Genomic DNA, 15,749 nt, shown 5'->3' with positions numbered 1-15,749 from the left:
TGTTAGCTCAGGTATGTGAGAAGTTTGATGAACAAATTGACTGGGATTTTTCCTGCCTTTCCTGCTTTGACAACAAGTCAGAATTGTCAGGTCCTTTCAACACCTTCGTTCGAGATTCTCGACTTTCATTTGGCAATTAGCATCTATTGGATTGGAAGGGATTGATTGAGGGTAGGTGCACCGAAATAATTTTTGAAAAATCATAAATGGATATATTTTAATATTGTCAAATATGAATCGTGGGATGAAATTTAAGTAACAACTTTTTTTATTTTTTTATAATTTTTAATATGAATTTAAATCACTCCAAAATTTTTAAATATATTTTGGTGCACCATTCCTCCTACAGTCCATATTGGAAGAAGAAAAAAATGCTTCGTCTCTAAATTTTTTATCCCCATTTTATCCACGCCATTTGAAATATTAGATATTTAGAGAGTCATACAATTGTGTTTATAATCAATGAATATCTCACGTGCCACATTAATTAGAGATTAAAATGAATGATAATCTTTTAGGGGCCTGTGGCATTACTTATGGGAGAGTATGAAACCATAATTGCACTACCTATGGCCATCCATTAGGCAATATTTTCAAATGCAACGTAACTGTTATGTATTTTTTTTTTTTTTTTTTTTTTGTAACTATGCCGCATGAAGGGGTGTAAATGGACTGAGTTGAGTCGGCCTTTAGAATGCTCGAACTGAGCTCGCCTTTTTTTTTTCCTCCGTGCTCAAGCTTTATTGGGCTTGAAAATTGAGCTCAGGCTCGACTCATTAAAAAAAAAAAAAGGTTATATAGTAACACATGGAATGACAATACCGTCCATCATTGGGATAAGGTTTCTTGCATATCCAAACGGAGCTTTTGCTAATAATCTCTCACGCTTACTTCTTCATCTTCTTTCCCTATTGTCGCTTCACTTAGCGCGCCAAAATGGTTGCCCAAGTATCGGAAACCATGGCTCACTTCCCACCTCCGCCATCTCACGCTGCTTCTATTTCTCCTCATAAACCCATCGCGCTTTCTTTTCAAAGCCCAAGAAAAATTCACCAACCTACCATCACCTCTCAACCAATAAACACCGACACCCATCTATGCATCCTTGACAAACCAATCAATTCAACTACGTACGCTTCCATTCTCGATTCTTGCACATGCCCAAATCTAGGAGAACAACTTCATGCCCACACCATCAAATCTGGTTTTCATGGACACGAGTTTGTGGAGACGAAATTGCTCCAAATGTATGGTAGGTGTGGCTGTGTGAACAATGCAAGCTTGTTGTTTGATGCAATGCCGCTTAGAAACTTGTATTCTTGGACTGCCATTTTGAATGTGCATCTGGACCGTGGCCTATTTGATGATGCTGTCTCAATCTTTCAACAATTACTTTTTGACGATATTGGGTTGGATTTTTTCCTGTTTCCAGTAGTGTTTAAGGTTTGTAGTGGAATTGGCATGGTGGAATTAGGCGAGCAGTTACATGGGATGGCGATCAAATATCAGTTTGTTTCAAATATCTATGTAGGAAATGCTTTGATTGATATGTATGGTAAATGCGGATACCTAGGGGATGCTAAGAAAGTTCTACAAAATATGCACGAGAGGGATCGTGTCTCGTGGAATTCCATGCTTACAGCTTGTGCTGCCAATGGGATGGTTTATGAGGCATTAGAGTTTTTGGAGAGAATGTCATTGGTAGATAGTTTTAGTCCAAATCTTGTTTCTTGGAGTGCTGTTATTGGAGGTTTTGCTCAAAATGGTTATGACAAGGAAGCTATTGAAATGCTAGCAAGAATGCAAGCAGAGGGGCAGAAACCAAATGCACGGACTCTGGCCAGCGTTCTTCCTGCTTGTGCTAAATTGCACAAGCTAGACCTGGGAAGAGAATTACATGGCTATATAATGAGATACGGATTTATGTCTAACTCTTTCGTTGTAAACGGATTGGTTGATCTGTATAGAAGGTGTGGTGATATGAGAACTGCACTCAAGATATTTTCATGGTTCTCAGAGAAAAATACAGTCTCTTATAATACAATGATTGTGGGTTACTGCGAGAATGGTGAGATCTCAAGGGCTAGGGAGTTTTTTGATCAGATGGATGCTGCAGGAATCAAGAAAGATATAATTTCGTGGAACTCTATGCTTTCGGGTTTTGTTGATAACTTCATGTATGAAGAAGCCTTGAGCATGTTTTCAGATCTGCTAATGGTGGAAGAGCTTGAGTCTGATTCTTTTACCTTGGGGAGTGTTTTGACTGCATGTGCTGATATGGCTTCTTTGAGGCAGGGCAAGGAGATACACTCCTATGCCATTGCCAAAGGTTTGCACTGCAATACCTTTGTAGGGGGGGCTCTGGTTGAAATGTACTGCAAGTGCCAAGACTTAGAAGCTGCTCAAATGGCTTTTGATGAGATAACTGAAAATGATACTGCAACTTGGAATGCTTTGGTCTCTGGCTATGCTCGTTGCAACCAGATTGAAAGTATGCAAGACCTTCTTCAAAAGATGAAAAGAGACGGTTATGAGCCAAACATATACACATGGAATGGGATTATTGCCGGTCATGTAGAGAATGGACACCATGACATGGCTATGCAGCTGTTCTCTGAATTGCAGGCTTCAGACATGAAGCCTGATATCTACACTATCGGAATAATCTTGCCTACTTGCTCACGGTTGATCACATTGGAGCGAGGGAAGCAGATCCATGCAGTTTCAGTCAGATGTGGTTATGACTCACATGTCCATATCGGAGCAGCACTTGTAGATATGTATTCAAAGTGTGGAAGTATAAAGTATGCAACATTTGCATATAATAGGATTGCGAACCCTAATTTGGTGTCCCAAAATGCCATGCTCACTGCATACGCCACACACGGACTTGGAGAGGAGGGAGTGGATTTCTTCCAGAGAATGCTGGCCATGGGCGTTAGACCAGACCATGTTACTTTCCTATCTGTTCTCTCTGCTTGTGTTCATGCTGGATCAGTGGAGAAAGGTCACGAATTCTTTGACTTGATGGGCTATTATGGTTTGAAACCCACTCTGAAGCACTATACATGTATGGTAGATCTCCTAAGTCGTGCCGGCCAGCTTCACAAAGCCTACGAGTTCATTAAGAACATGCCCATGGAACCTGATTCAGTATTGTGGGGTGCGCTGCTAGGAGGCTGTGTTATTCATGGTAATGTTGGATTAGGAGAAATTGCAGCTAAAAGACTTATGGAGTTGGAGCCCAGTGATTCTGGCAACCACGTCCTGTTGGCAAATCTATACGCTTTTGCAGGAAGATGGTCTGATTTAGCAAGAACAAGGCAGCTGATGAAGGATGGAGGAATACAGAAGAGCCCGGGTTGCAGCTGGATTGAGGACAAAGATGAAATTCATGCTTTTCTTGCTTCAGACAGGAGTCACATGAGAACAGATGAAATTTACGCTACTTTGAACACTTTAAACCTTCACATGAAAAGAGATCCTGTAATTTCTCAGTGACATAATCATCCTGTATCTTCTGATTACCTGCTTTTTGTAATTTTGCACAGTCCATTACCGTAATACTATGCCCTGCTCATTCATGCATTCCTATACTCAAGAAGACAGAACTTCTCTGCAAGAGAGAATTGTGTATCACAAGGATTTGAGATCCAGCGGTGATTGAAAACTAGCAAGGCTTCTTCATCGCCTGCTGTGCAAACCAGATCTAGCAATCCGCAAACAATCTTCACAAAATGCGAATGTTCCACTAATCAAGCAAAAAATTGATCACTAAGATGTCCCAAACGGCATGCCATTGTTGCTATTCCATTCATTAACAACATGAAACAACTGGATTCACTAAGCATAACTAAGCTGCCCAATTGACAAATAGGATAGATGGACTAAACCTGAAAGCAAAGCCTAACTTTCATATCAGCTACACTGCGATACACCTTCCACCGTGATCAGAGCAGAAGAAACGATGATTATTCATTATGGTTCTGAAATCTAGTGCCAAGAATAGCTATGCTGGCACTGCAATTTGAAATTTTCTCCACACATTGCTGAATAATGAGCAGACAATGCATATCCAAAACCAAAAGAAGTTAAACTTAAAACAACCAAGAAACTCTCTACCATACCATGCTTTTCTCCAAGGCTCCCGATTCAATCAGCGCACGTTTAAAATAAAATCAGGAATTGAGGATCATTACATGGTTTCAATTAGCAAGTCCCCAAGCGCAATTTGCCTTAAGAACGTAGTACACGACTCAAAATTTTGCAGATTTTCAAGCACATCATGAAATATTTCTTGGATATTGAATTTTCATTTTGTTTCCATTCTTTGAACCAACAACAAACATTAGTCTTATCCCTGAAAATCCTTGACACACAAAGAAACAAAGCACTTGAGGAACAACATAATTTTATTTTACAAAGAAGTTGAAGATCCAACTGAAATTTTCAAGACAGGAAATGGAAACAATGAACATTGAGAAAATTCACATATTTCCAATTAATAGAGAATTTTCTGTACAAAGAGGAAATGAAGGACATGAATATGCTGAAAGACTTACATCACCAATGGAATGAATGGATATAGGGACTTCATTGGGGTGTTGCTACCAGTTCTCCTTAACAATCTTCACCTTCTCGAAAATGAATTTCCCTTCCTTGTACTTTTGTGATGCTTCATAAGCTCTTTCATACTTCCAGCCCAACGCTTCACGACAATCAGCACAATATATATCAGCAACAGTGTGGAGGCCAGTCAAGAGATTCCTGTCTTCCTTAGGCCCCACCACGATATTCATGGCATGAGAGAATAGGAAGGCCCTGCCATTTCTTCCCTGAAAACCCGAGTAGGGGAAAAAGTTTTGAACAAATATTTGCACAGAACATTTCATCATTATCAGATACAACAACTAAATTTTCTAAGTTATCAGAGAGGGCATGAAGATAACTCCTCTAGAGAATAACATTAGACAAAACTTACATCTTCCAACATTCACAGTTCACAAAACCTTTTACTAATTCCTGGCTATTATCATCCATCCATGTGTCTTCGATTATCTTTAAACCCACTTTTCTTTTCATTGACAACTTGTTTCTGGAATGGTTTTCCTCACCAATGATTCTTTTTCAGTGTAAACATCGTACCTTGAAAAATTGACAAATGTGTTGGAGGCCAACATGGAATTTTCCATTTAAACCAAAGAACAATTCAACACAAAAACAAAGGGCACTGCCAATTATCATAAAGCAGGCAACCACGACACAATTCATCTTTTCCTTAAAGAGTTTTTCTTTCTATAGGGCTTTTCATAATTTGGTTTTTACTTGAACCATCACATAAAACAATTTCCGTTTGAGCGTTCAACAAAAAAATCAGAGAATATGGTTGTTCACCTGAAAAGCCTTGGAAATTATATCATCATGGAGTGCAACATGATTTCGACAATTGCAGCAGCTGTACAATCGAGGACCCACCACTTCCGCCGCCATCAAATCGACAATTTCAGGCCTAACCCAGTTCTCTGCTTACCAAGAAACGCACACATTACAGGCGAAGAAAGATAAAACAGGCAACACAAAAACACGCTCACCACAACTCTAGAAGTTTTCACAGATAAAACAGAAACGCGATTTAGAAGGCGATCAAATCAAGAAGAGTTTACCTGCAAAAGAATCAATGCTGACCCAAAAGTCTACTAGGAAAGATAAGGAAGCAAAAGAGTGTTGGCGTGTAAGATTAGACCAAAGTGGATCATCACAGGATCGAGTGAAGTTTGCCAAAATAATGATAGAAAAATGAATATTGAGTAAAGAAAAGAGAGTGATGGAGACAGAATTAATTGGCGAAAACAGTGAACAAGAAGATCATTGCGATACTCAATTAAGTATTGAAAACAATAACAAATGATCTTCTATTAAAAAAAACTAATAAAAAATAAAAACCCACTAAAAAAATTAGATGGAATCTTTGGACTTTGATCTTCATCACGTAAAGGCAAATGGGTAATGCAGCGTAAATTGGATTATAAATTAAAAACTAAACCACTAGTTTATGGATGAGAACGTCATTATTCCTTGCTTGAGTTGGGAATGAAGAAAAAAGGAAAAGATATCAGAATCATGAAATCTTGACTAACCTTGATGTTTATAGCATGCAATCTAGACCGAGTGACAGTCTAGAGAAAGCCCGAGAGAGAGAGAGCGAGAGCGAGAGCGAGAGAGAGAGAGAGAGAGAGGGTGTTAAGATGATTCAGCTGGCGAATTTGATGGTTTTACTCTGTGTTTTGGTTTTCACTGGCTTCATCTCAGATCAGTCCAACAAGTGAAAACGACGGGATACCCGCGCGCATTTGCCTGTGACTCTCAGCTGCACCGCCAAGTATTGGGCCCCATGGCACTTCACTGGTGAAGCCCATTTAGCAAAATTAATACTATTTATCATATGGCAGAGAAGTGAAGGAAATCATCAGATGATTTTGATTAAAAAATAGAACTTTTCAATTCAAGACTTTAATAATAATTCAGGGGAAAAAAAAAGAAAGAGAGAAATTTGACTCTGTCTAGATTTGTTTATAGGCAAAGTAAACCCTTGTTGAGCTGATAAGCATTGAAGTGATTGGATCCATTTTAGGAAAGTATTGGTCTATATCAGATTTTGATCTCATCTGAATTGCAAAGTTTGAATTTCTGATCAGATGGTTTTTCCTGGACTTTGTCAGTTGACTCCAATTATAGTTGTGAGAAGCCATTATTCATTCTGCAGATTTCTAGTTCAGTAAACTTGCTTGGGAAAAACTATTTAAGGATTTTAGATTTAACCCTTCTGAGTTCTGATTGAATAATACACAAAGGAAGGGTTCCTTGTAGTTTCAAATGTAATTAAAAGATAACAGACGCAATCTTTCTTATTTGTTGCAGCAAAAGGAAGCAAACATCAAATTGAGTCCCTGCATAGCATATGATCAACAACACCCATAAAGTCTATAATTGTCCTGAAACAGGATTATTTATAGTTATGATAGAGAGATCATTCAATAGTCCAAAGTGATCTTGGATTTCTCGACCACAAATCTGCCTTCCTTGAACCTGTTTTTGATGTCGTAAGCTTGAACATACATCCAGCCCAGTTCTTGCTTACAGATGCCGCAGTATGCGGTGGAAATGGTGAAACGCCCAGTCAAGAGTTGCCTGTCTTCCTTTGGCCCCAACACTACGTTCATCACATGAGAGAACATATAGGCTTGCCCTGATTTTGCCTGATTACAATCACACAGAGAAGAAAACAAAGTTACTAATATATTTCCTAGGATTTTCTCAAACAGAATAATAATCTGATACAAAAACGATTAATCACTACATATAATGACTGATTTCAACTGGATCAGTCATTATATGTAAAACAAAACATTACAGATATACGTATAGAGAGGGGAGAGATACAAGGAAATTCTTGGAGAGAAGATCAGTTGGAAAAGCCAGAGGATTGCTGCAAGTCTTGCAGCTGAACAAGGGAGAACCACTCGTTTCTTCCATGGAACTGAAAGCTAAGTTGCTGATCAACACAGAAACAAACAGAAATCTTTGAACAAGTCGTAAAAAATTGAAACATCCAGACCAGTAATATCTAAGTATTGTTCAAGCTCATCGTAGACAGATGTTTGAGAGTTGAAGCATAGATAAGGTTCAAGATCAAGATAACAAAACTAGATTAAAAGTATTAAAGTATTGTACCAAGACTTAGACTAAAAGGACCTTGTTGCCTACTGCAGAATTATTGTAACCAGAGAAGAGAGAAACTTTCTTTAACAAGTTATCTTTTGGCCCCATCAGGAAGTTGACTTCTCCCTTTCTCACTCATTTGTTTTCTTTTCAATGTTCTGTTTGGGTATCAAAATTAAAAGAGTTAAAAAAAACATGGAAAGTTTACTATTTGCCTGCCTTTTTGTAATTATCAAAGCCTCAAACAATTAGGGATCAAAGAATTTGGCCATGTTAATAATTTATTTGTCACATCAATTTTGTTCGTCTTATTTGTGTGTTCATCTTGCCTATCCCGATCTCGTTCGTTCACTGCGAAAGTCGCATACAAGAAAATTGTTGATATACATCAATTTTGATAACCTTTTCTTTGGCCTTTTAAAAAACTATTCCTACTTAACTCTAAAAAATATTATCCAAGTAGTAATACATTGCATTACATTTTATTTGCCCTAAACCCTAAATTTCCCTCTGTGACAAAGGGAAAAACATATTGAACTTGAATGAGTGTTTTGTTATTTTAGGTTCTTTTGCTACTTTATAGGTGTTATTTGGAGTGTTTATTGTCTTAGGTGTAAGTATTTCGTTTGGCTTTTTCGTTGGTACTTCTCTTGAAGTGTTGTTTCGTCAACCTTCGATTCGGGTAGAGATAGTGACCACAATATATGGATTTGTATTAGATTTCTCTAATCTAATTAATGTCATTGACATTTCTTTCAAAAAAGAATTATATAAAAAGAAAGAATCATAATTTTTTATTTATATGCTTTTGTATAATGTTTTTAACAATGGATTAAAGAAAAAAAAGTTAAAATAACAAAATATGGTAAACAGTGCAGACAAAATCCGGAGGCTGCCCTTTCCCTCGAATCTCAAGTGACTAGTTTCTTCTTCAATCTCGCAGTTCTCGAGGAGACAAAAGCCCTCCAGCATCTCTCTTCCACCGTCTTTCTAGATATGGCGGATGCGTATTGGAGGTACAATGACGCACGCCAACACCAGCAGCCGCCTCCTCCGCAGTCCATCGCTACTCTCGTCGGGAAACGCCCTCGGACCGATTATGGTAGGTTTCACACTTTCACTTCCTCATATTTCCTCTCTCACCATTTTGGCCTCAATTGGCTGCACCCTTTTGCTCCTTTGTAGTGAAAATTAGGTTTGCTGCTTGTTATTTCGTCTGTTTGCTGTTTAGATTGATTAGATTGACGAGGAACTGATAGGGAGCGAAACCAAATTTTCAGTTGGATAACTTACAGTTTTTTTTCCTTTCCGGCTCTAATTTTTAAGATCAACCGTCCCTATCTTCAAAACTCAAGTGCTTCATCAGTAAGAACGGTTGTGCTTTTTTTTTTTTTTTTTTTTAAATCTGATTAGGGTTTGTTTGGTTTTTTTTTGGCCTTCGGTTAAATTGCTTAAGCAGTTGTTGGCGAGCTCGTTTTGATATGTCTTATTTTTGTTCTCCTCTTTTCCTACATTGTTTTAGCAGCCAAAGGGAAAACCGTGGGAAATTGAGAGACGTGTTCGTTTTTCTTTAAATTCTACTGAGTGTATCTATGTTTTTATCTGGTGAGAAATATTATTTAGAACTCATTTCTGTATCTTTCTAAGAAACTGTCTCTTCTTAGTTCTTACTGAAGAAGTGATATTTATTAGTTTATTGAAGTGTTATTTCACCTGTTTGATACGTGTCAGCTTGATCTTTTTGACATATAGTAACTTAAATCACTTGAATGTATGCGTAATTGGTATGCTAGTTGATGACAGACACGTTATTAGTTCTACTTTTCTGGAAGTAAATAACACTAGGAGAATTGGCTTTAGTTTATTTTTTTAGATCAGTCATCGGATGAGTATATTATGAAACGAAATATATTCCTACCTGTGTGGCTTCTTTTGTTGATTGGACTCATTAATTTGTGTGCGTCTGTGTGTATAACCTTGATTCCTCATGTATATGATTGTGCAAAAGTTGTTACTAGCGTGGATTAATAAATTACGGGATTAAGGTACTGACCATTAAGTTCACCAGTGATGGTTAATTTTAAAAGCAAATCAAGTTATCCATATATGTCCAATGATGTTCAAAGTTAATCGCACTATTAGTTCCTAATCTATGAAGTGGGTCTCAGTTTATTTTGTTCTTTGAGTCCATTATAGGCATGCTTTTCAATTTTGGGGTCATTATTATTAGTTAATAGTTATTAATGGATAGTTGATTAGGCAGCTATGGCAACAACTCCTCCAGTCTTCACAATGGAGGCGAAAATAGGGAAAGGCATGATGTACGCATTGTTACTTTTGCAGTGAGAGAGGCTGTTTCAGGATTTGAACATTGGACCTCCAGGTTGCGGAGAAGCAACCTCACCACTAGGACAAGGGATTGCACGTTGATAATGAGTCATGTCACTTAGTGTTTTTTTTTAACAATAATTCTAAGAGATTAGAAGATTTTTATATGTTCATGTTATGTTGGGCCTGAGTCATTGTCTTTCCTGCATCCTTGCCATGATGAAAGTAACGGATTCAGTGCATCTTTGCTGAGTTTTAACAGGAATGCTGTACAAAACTATTTTCCTCTTTGGATATGCACTGTGAACGTTGATACTAATTAATATTCACCATCTAATAATTGTTTTAAATTAATTTTTTTTTTGATCTAGTGATAAAGTTGCTTCACCACAACCTAGAGGTCATGCTTTCAATTCCTGGAAACACCTCTATTTTGGGATATGGCAGTGTACATCTTGCTCTTTCCTGATCCTCCTCTACTGTGGAAGCCTTTGCATGGCAGTTACCTTCATCAATTACTTTTTTTTCATTGTACTTGAAACATGGACTAGGACCTCAAATTATGTTGTCAAGCAATAAACATGTTATATTCTCTGCATAACTGGTAGTGCAGTGAGATATGTATCACCTAACCTTATTAGTGTCATTTGGAGTCTGCACTCTACAATGAATGTGGCTAGTATATATCTGAAGAGTTGAGTGATTTACTGGGATAGTCATGATAAACAAATTAATGTTCTTGTGGTAGATTTAGACTGTCATAGTCTGGTTTCCCTTTTATACTTGTTTGCTATTCATTAGTTTACCTGTTCAACTTGTCACTTTCCTCTTGTTCTCCCTACTTTGCTGTCATATTATTGAGTCACATGTTTAATTTTGTAGACGTCCCCAGTGGTCACGAGCTGCCCAACTATTTTCCCCATAATGATGATAGGGGGGCTCTAAGTAGAGATACTGAATCCATTGGAGCATCCTATGACCGTTATCTTCGCAGCGCGGTACTCAAGCAATCTTTAACTGCCTTGCCAATTTTTTTTTGTCACTATATATTTATCATAAGTAATTTGTTAATCAAATGTACCAGCCTGTTCAATCATATGGTGGGGGACAATCTGCCAGACCCATAAGTGGAGGGGTAGCTGGCCGCCCCATTGATGATCGACGTATGATGGTTGTTGAGCCTATTGACCGTGGGCCTGCTGTAAAGGACAGGAGCCTGGGATTTGGAAGTGGAAGGTCTGAGGTCTCCCTTCCACCTGATGCCTCAAGTACACTCTTTGTGGAGGGATTGCCTTCTGACTGTACCCGGAGAGAAGTATCTCGTATCCTTCCTCTGAATTTTCCATACTTAATAGTTAATCCTGTTATTTCTTGCATTCTTCCCCTTCTAGGATTTTCCCTTCACTTCAGTAAACAGATATATTTCGGCCTTTTGTTGGCTACAAGGAAGTGAGACTTGTAAACAAGGAATCAAGACATGTATGTTTTTCCTATGCATATTGTGAAGTGCACAATTAATATTTGTACGTTGATGGATTCATTTTTATTATTCTACGCAGCCCGGGGGAGAGCCACTAGTACTTTGCTTTGTAGATTTCTTGAGTCCAGCTCATGCAGCCACTGCCATGGATGCCTTGCAAGGTTTGCTTGACACATTTTCCTTTGACAGTTGGTTTCATAGTCTTTCAGCTGTGCTTGTCGAATCCTACTACCATATGATTTCATGTCCTCTATTTTTTATTTGCCTTTTGGGTTGCTATTGTTAAAATTTTTTAAAGGCCTCATAACTTCGTGTGCACATTCTGCTTGTCCCCTACCTCGCCTACTGCAAAGCCTTGTTCACAAGAGTTGTTGACCATAATGACTTCGTGCGCATTCTTGCTTATACTGAATTGGCGTGCTGTTAAAAAGGGATGGTTTTTCCATTGAAAAATGAGCCATTTACTGAGAGCAGTATGTTTGGGGTGTCAAACTGTTTAAGGATCATACTGTTTTAGGCAAACTGTTTAAGGATCAGTGGATCACAATGTTTTGGGTTAAATAATGGGACGTAGTGATAAGGATGTTGTTTCCTAACTGACAGGACCTTTGGCTTTTAATTGCGCTTTACATTGTCCCTGAAGAATTTTGTATTTCATTTCCAATCTTGTGGCATTTTCCTCCCCTTCCAAACACCCCACCCTCCCCACCCCCTGTTCTTTGGGATCTTGGGTGGGTGGGGCTAGGTTGGCAAGTTGATCGCAGTACGGGGCTGTTGATTGTCATTTTTAAAAAATAAGTATCATGATTAGTGTTAATTTCATGCAAGTCCAAACGAGTCAGTCCGTTATGGAAATTTCAAAAAATAATAGGGTCCGTCAAATATTGAGATAGTTTCCATCTGGTATTCGTTTGTTGTACATTTGTGCCCAAGCGAGTACAGTGATATACAAATAACAATAATAAGAAAAGAAACAACACGTTATGTGCAAGGCTTTCATAGTGAAGGTGGGATCAGAAAGGATGGATGTATGAAGTTTTGCCTCTCAATTACCGAGCAGCCATCCCTGTAGGTTGCAATACAACAACGGCGGTGTAAGGATATTATCTAAAGGTGTTAAAAAGGTGTGGATTGCTGTGCAATTGGCATTCTGTAGGATTTTCATGCTATTGAGTAATTCTCTTATTGTTTCACGTTAAAGAAAGTAGCTTTCATATTCATCAAAGAAAGGAAGTAGCTTTCAATTGTCAATTACCGTAACATATTATAACTAGGTAGACAGAGGCAGCTTAGATATTCCACATAGATCATTAAACTATTTACTTACTGGCGTACAGATTCTAACTTTTAGAGGTTCCGTTGCATTCTCAGTTTTCAAATATCTAATCCTTGTTTGAATTGGCTATAGCCTTGAAAATGAGTATTAAAATAACTTTTTTTAAACAGAACAATCAAAACCTTCTGATTGCTGTAGAAGAATAAACAGGTTTCCTAATGCCAATATTCTCCAAGAGTTCCTTCTGTTGACAGTTGATGCGGTTAATAGGGTTGCTATCTTTGGTGTTTCTAGTATCCCGTGTTATGTTTAAATGTTTCAAGGGGCTTCTTAGTGGAAGGGTTGACGTTGATTTCACCGTTATTTTCAAATACGCGAACTTCCAAGTTAATGGTTTATAACGTCGGGTAACCTATTCGCGTCTGCAATTTTGATCAACTTGAATATACTTTTCCTTGACTCTCTAACATGACTTACTATCCGAAACCTACTTTGCTTCAGTAGGTCTTGGCATATATCGGGCCACCAGTCAAGAGTCAAGATACTGTGTAGATGAATGCCTTATCTGTTTTGGTAACTCCAATCTCTGGAATCCCATGAGAACTGTTCAAAATCATAATCGTGTTTCTTGCCTTCTGTTCCCCTTCTCTTCTCATCTAAATGGCTGTCCTCTTAACAGTACATATAACTATATAAGGTAAAAAAGAAAAACCTTGTGGTAAGCCATATTTTCGGAAGGAGTAGACACTATTCTTTCATTCGTCTTTCAGCAAGCTCTGTTATGAGCTTACAAAATAAGTGTCCGTGTACACTTGTCAACTTCGGTGCCCTGGAGAGTGATTCTAGGCATTTTTCTTGTGTCTTTCAAGTTTTTGCATTTGGGGTGATCATTGCACGCCTTGTATCATCTATCCGCTGATCCCTGATTCGCCATTGTACGAGTGGTAAATTGTGCTGCGGAAATAGCTAAGCTTGATTTTGCAGGTTACAAATTTGATGAGCATGATCGTGACTCGGTCCACCTAAGGTTGCAATTTGCTCGCTATCCTGGTGCAAGGTCAGGTGGCGGGCATCGGGGCAAACGTTGAATTATGTTATTTTCAGGTGATTAAGGCTCTCTCATTAACCGTACGAGCTCTTTTTATGATTGGGCATAGGTGTTGTCGGGGATTTTTTTTTATGAAACGATGCGCTCTCTAAATCATGGAACGACATTTCTCTGTAGGATTTGCGCGAATCAGGAGTTTATGGTAACGAGGAACAATACAGCATCGCCATTTCGAGAATTACATATTTTTATAATTCGACATTTTCGTTAGCACAAAGTTAAATCTGTAGTTCCGTATAATTGTGCACCCATCACCAGAGATCAAAGCGTGTGTTCTTCTTTAGAAAACTTAAAGTTATGTATTTTTTCTTTAAAATTATTTATACTGTCTTAATGCATCTTATAAGAAGTTGCTTATTTCTCGTTGAGGATAGTGTAGACTTTTTTGTATTTGTCAGTGCTCTGCTACTGGGAATAGGTCCTGAGAAATATTTTTACCTATTGAAGTGCTTAAAGCTGGGAATTAGGTACCATCTGTGTGAAGTAATGTGGTTTCTTTTTGCATGTCTTCATTTTTCATTCAATAACTTTTCATAAATCTTGATTTTCGCTTTGCTTATTAAGATTGCAGTTCTTAGATTGTCCATTATGACATGATTCTTCAACGAATGATGTGACGGAGTATTGTTATTTTCCATTTTCTTGGAATCAAACTATGATTAGGCTTCAAAGGTTGAACCAGGTAGTATCGCCATCGGTATCAATATTGCAGCTCTATCCACAGCCCACTGTGTAGTTAGGGATCTGAACTGTTCATTTCTTGTAAATAGTAAATACCGAGGTATCCTGACCGGCGACCGCAGTTCATCAAGTCATAACTTAGGTGTGTTTTGACCAATAATTTTCTTTTATTTATGTGTGTTTTGACTAGGATAAGCTCTCTATTTTAAAGACTGGACCATTTTCCCACTGTGTTGATTGACTGAGTTTCTGAGACTGCTGTGTTTCTTGTTTTTATGGATTGATAGTCTTAATTCTTAATAGGCGCCTAGTTTGAGATGTGCGAAGTGCACAAATTTGACTGCATGTTTGTTTCATCTTTGGTATTTTCTTTCGAAATCTCATTTTGATAGTTGTGGCATCAAGACATACTCACCAGAACTGCTTTGGTTGGATAACTGTTGCTGGAAATTTTTTTTTTTTTGTGAAAAGATATTGGTGGTTTTTTCGATTGCCTCTGAAGCTATGGAATTGTGATACATTATGAACTTGCGGTTCACAAGTGGTGTTTGTAGGGTATTTTGTAGGTTTTGTTGTTGAAGGATTGTGGGATGGCCATAACCATGAATAGTCTTGTGATTTATATGTAATTTGAGTGAGTGAGAGAGAGAGATGTGGTTTTATCTCTCCTGCGTTGTTTGAAACCTTTGCTTTTCTAGTTTCTACTAACTATTAAATACTGGCAGTAGAAAAAGAATTTTTGGGATTTTGTGGCGGTTGAGAATTCATACGCCAATTGGACGAAGGAAAAATTCTTGGTATGGGCATGCGGCCTTCAGTCCTCCCTCTGGGCCTTGGGCGTGGCTCACTAGGCTGCATATGCTGGAGACAACGACGTAACTGTCTCTTTGGTCAAATTTGTCGGTATTATTAATTTATTATTATTGCCGCAAAGTGATTTGACAATCGTTGGAGGAGACTTTTGTCACAGAGAAGGCGAGATCGCCAAGTCCGGGAGGGAGTTTGGATAAAAATCTTCCAAAAAGATGGACACGCCTCTTGTAATGGGTTTATGGGTGGGATGGGACACTCTTTTTTAATTGTTGGTGGACTTTGGGTTTTTTTTTTTTAGTCTAGTCTACCTTTGACTGTGAGAGTGAATGATTCTAGCAATAATC

The 15,749-nt window shown here is 38.1% G+C and overlaps 4 protein-coding genes across 7 annotated transcripts; 2 read left to right on the top strand and 2 right to left on the bottom strand.

Moving 5' to 3' along the window:
• Window positions 1-817: 817 nt before the first annotated feature.
• Window positions 818-4,548, top strand: LOC119986015 (pentatricopeptide repeat-containing protein At2g13600-like). Its single transcript, XM_038830542.1, has one exon. The coding sequence runs from the start codon at window positions 937-939 to the stop codon at window positions 3,499-3,501; it is 2,565 nt and encodes an 854-aa protein (XP_038686470.1). The 5' UTR covers window positions 818-936; the 3' UTR covers window positions 3,502-4,548.
• Window positions 4,395-6,266, bottom strand: LOC119986016 (protein yippee-like At4g27745). 3 transcript variants are annotated; one of them, XM_038830544.1, is made up of 3 exons: window positions 6,138-6,266; window positions 5,395-5,522; window positions 4,395-4,835 (listed from the first exon to the last, which is right to left on the bottom strand). In XM_038830544.1, exons 2-3 carry the CDS (start codon window positions 5,488-5,490, stop codon window positions 4,608-4,610), a joined length of 324 nt encoding a protein of 107 aa, XP_038686472.1. In that variant the 5' UTR covers window positions 5,491-5,522; window positions 6,138-6,266; the 3' UTR covers window positions 4,395-4,607. The 3 variants fall into 3 exon arrangements, with proteins under 3 accessions (XP_038686472.1, XP_038686471.1, XP_038686473.1); XM_038830543.1 differs by lacking the exon at window positions 6,138-6,266 and adding an exon at window positions 5,664-6,008; XM_038830545.1 differs by lacking the exon at window positions 6,138-6,266 and adding an exon at window positions 5,592-5,614.
• Window positions 6,267-6,874: 608 nt separating this feature from the next.
• Window positions 6,875-7,871, bottom strand: LOC119985877 (protein yippee-like At4g27740). 2 transcript variants are annotated; one of them, XM_038830327.1, is made up of 3 exons: window positions 7,732-7,871; window positions 7,441-7,552; window positions 6,875-7,256 (listed from the first exon to the last, which is right to left on the bottom strand). In XM_038830327.1, exons 2-3 carry the CDS (start codon window positions 7,531-7,533, stop codon window positions 7,032-7,034), a joined length of 318 nt encoding a protein of 105 aa, XP_038686255.1. In that variant the 5' UTR covers window positions 7,534-7,552; window positions 7,732-7,871; the 3' UTR covers window positions 6,875-7,031. The 2 variants fall into 2 exon arrangements, with proteins under 2 accessions (XP_038686255.1, XP_038686254.1); XM_038830326.1 differs by lacking the exon at window positions 7,732-7,871 and having other exon boundaries at window positions 7,441-7,725.
• Window positions 7,872-8,595: 724 nt separating this feature from the next.
• On the top strand, window positions 8,596-14,384 carry LOC119985292 (RNA-binding protein 2-like). The gene is made up of 7 exons (XM_038829548.1): window positions 8,596-8,821; window positions 10,930-11,045; window positions 11,132-11,369; window positions 11,465-11,526; window positions 11,607-11,688; window positions 13,788-13,907; window positions 14,029-14,384. Exons 1-6 carry the CDS (start codon window positions 8,716-8,718, stop codon window positions 13,889-13,891), a joined length of 708 nt encoding a protein of 235 aa, XP_038685476.1. The 5' UTR covers window positions 8,596-8,715; the 3' UTR covers window positions 13,892-13,907; window positions 14,029-14,384.
• The last annotated feature ends 1,365 nt before the right edge of the window (window positions 14,385-15,749 follow it).

This window comes from Tripterygium wilfordii, chromosome 19 (assembly GCF_013401445.1).
Source record: "Tripterygium wilfordii isolate XIE 37 chromosome 19, ASM1340144v1, whole genome shotgun sequence".
NCBI lineage: Eukaryota > Viridiplantae > Streptophyta > Magnoliopsida > Celastrales > Celastraceae > Tripterygium > Tripterygium wilfordii.
Note: the sequence above shows the minus strand (reverse complement) of the source record. Positions and strands in the feature narration are given on the sequence as shown.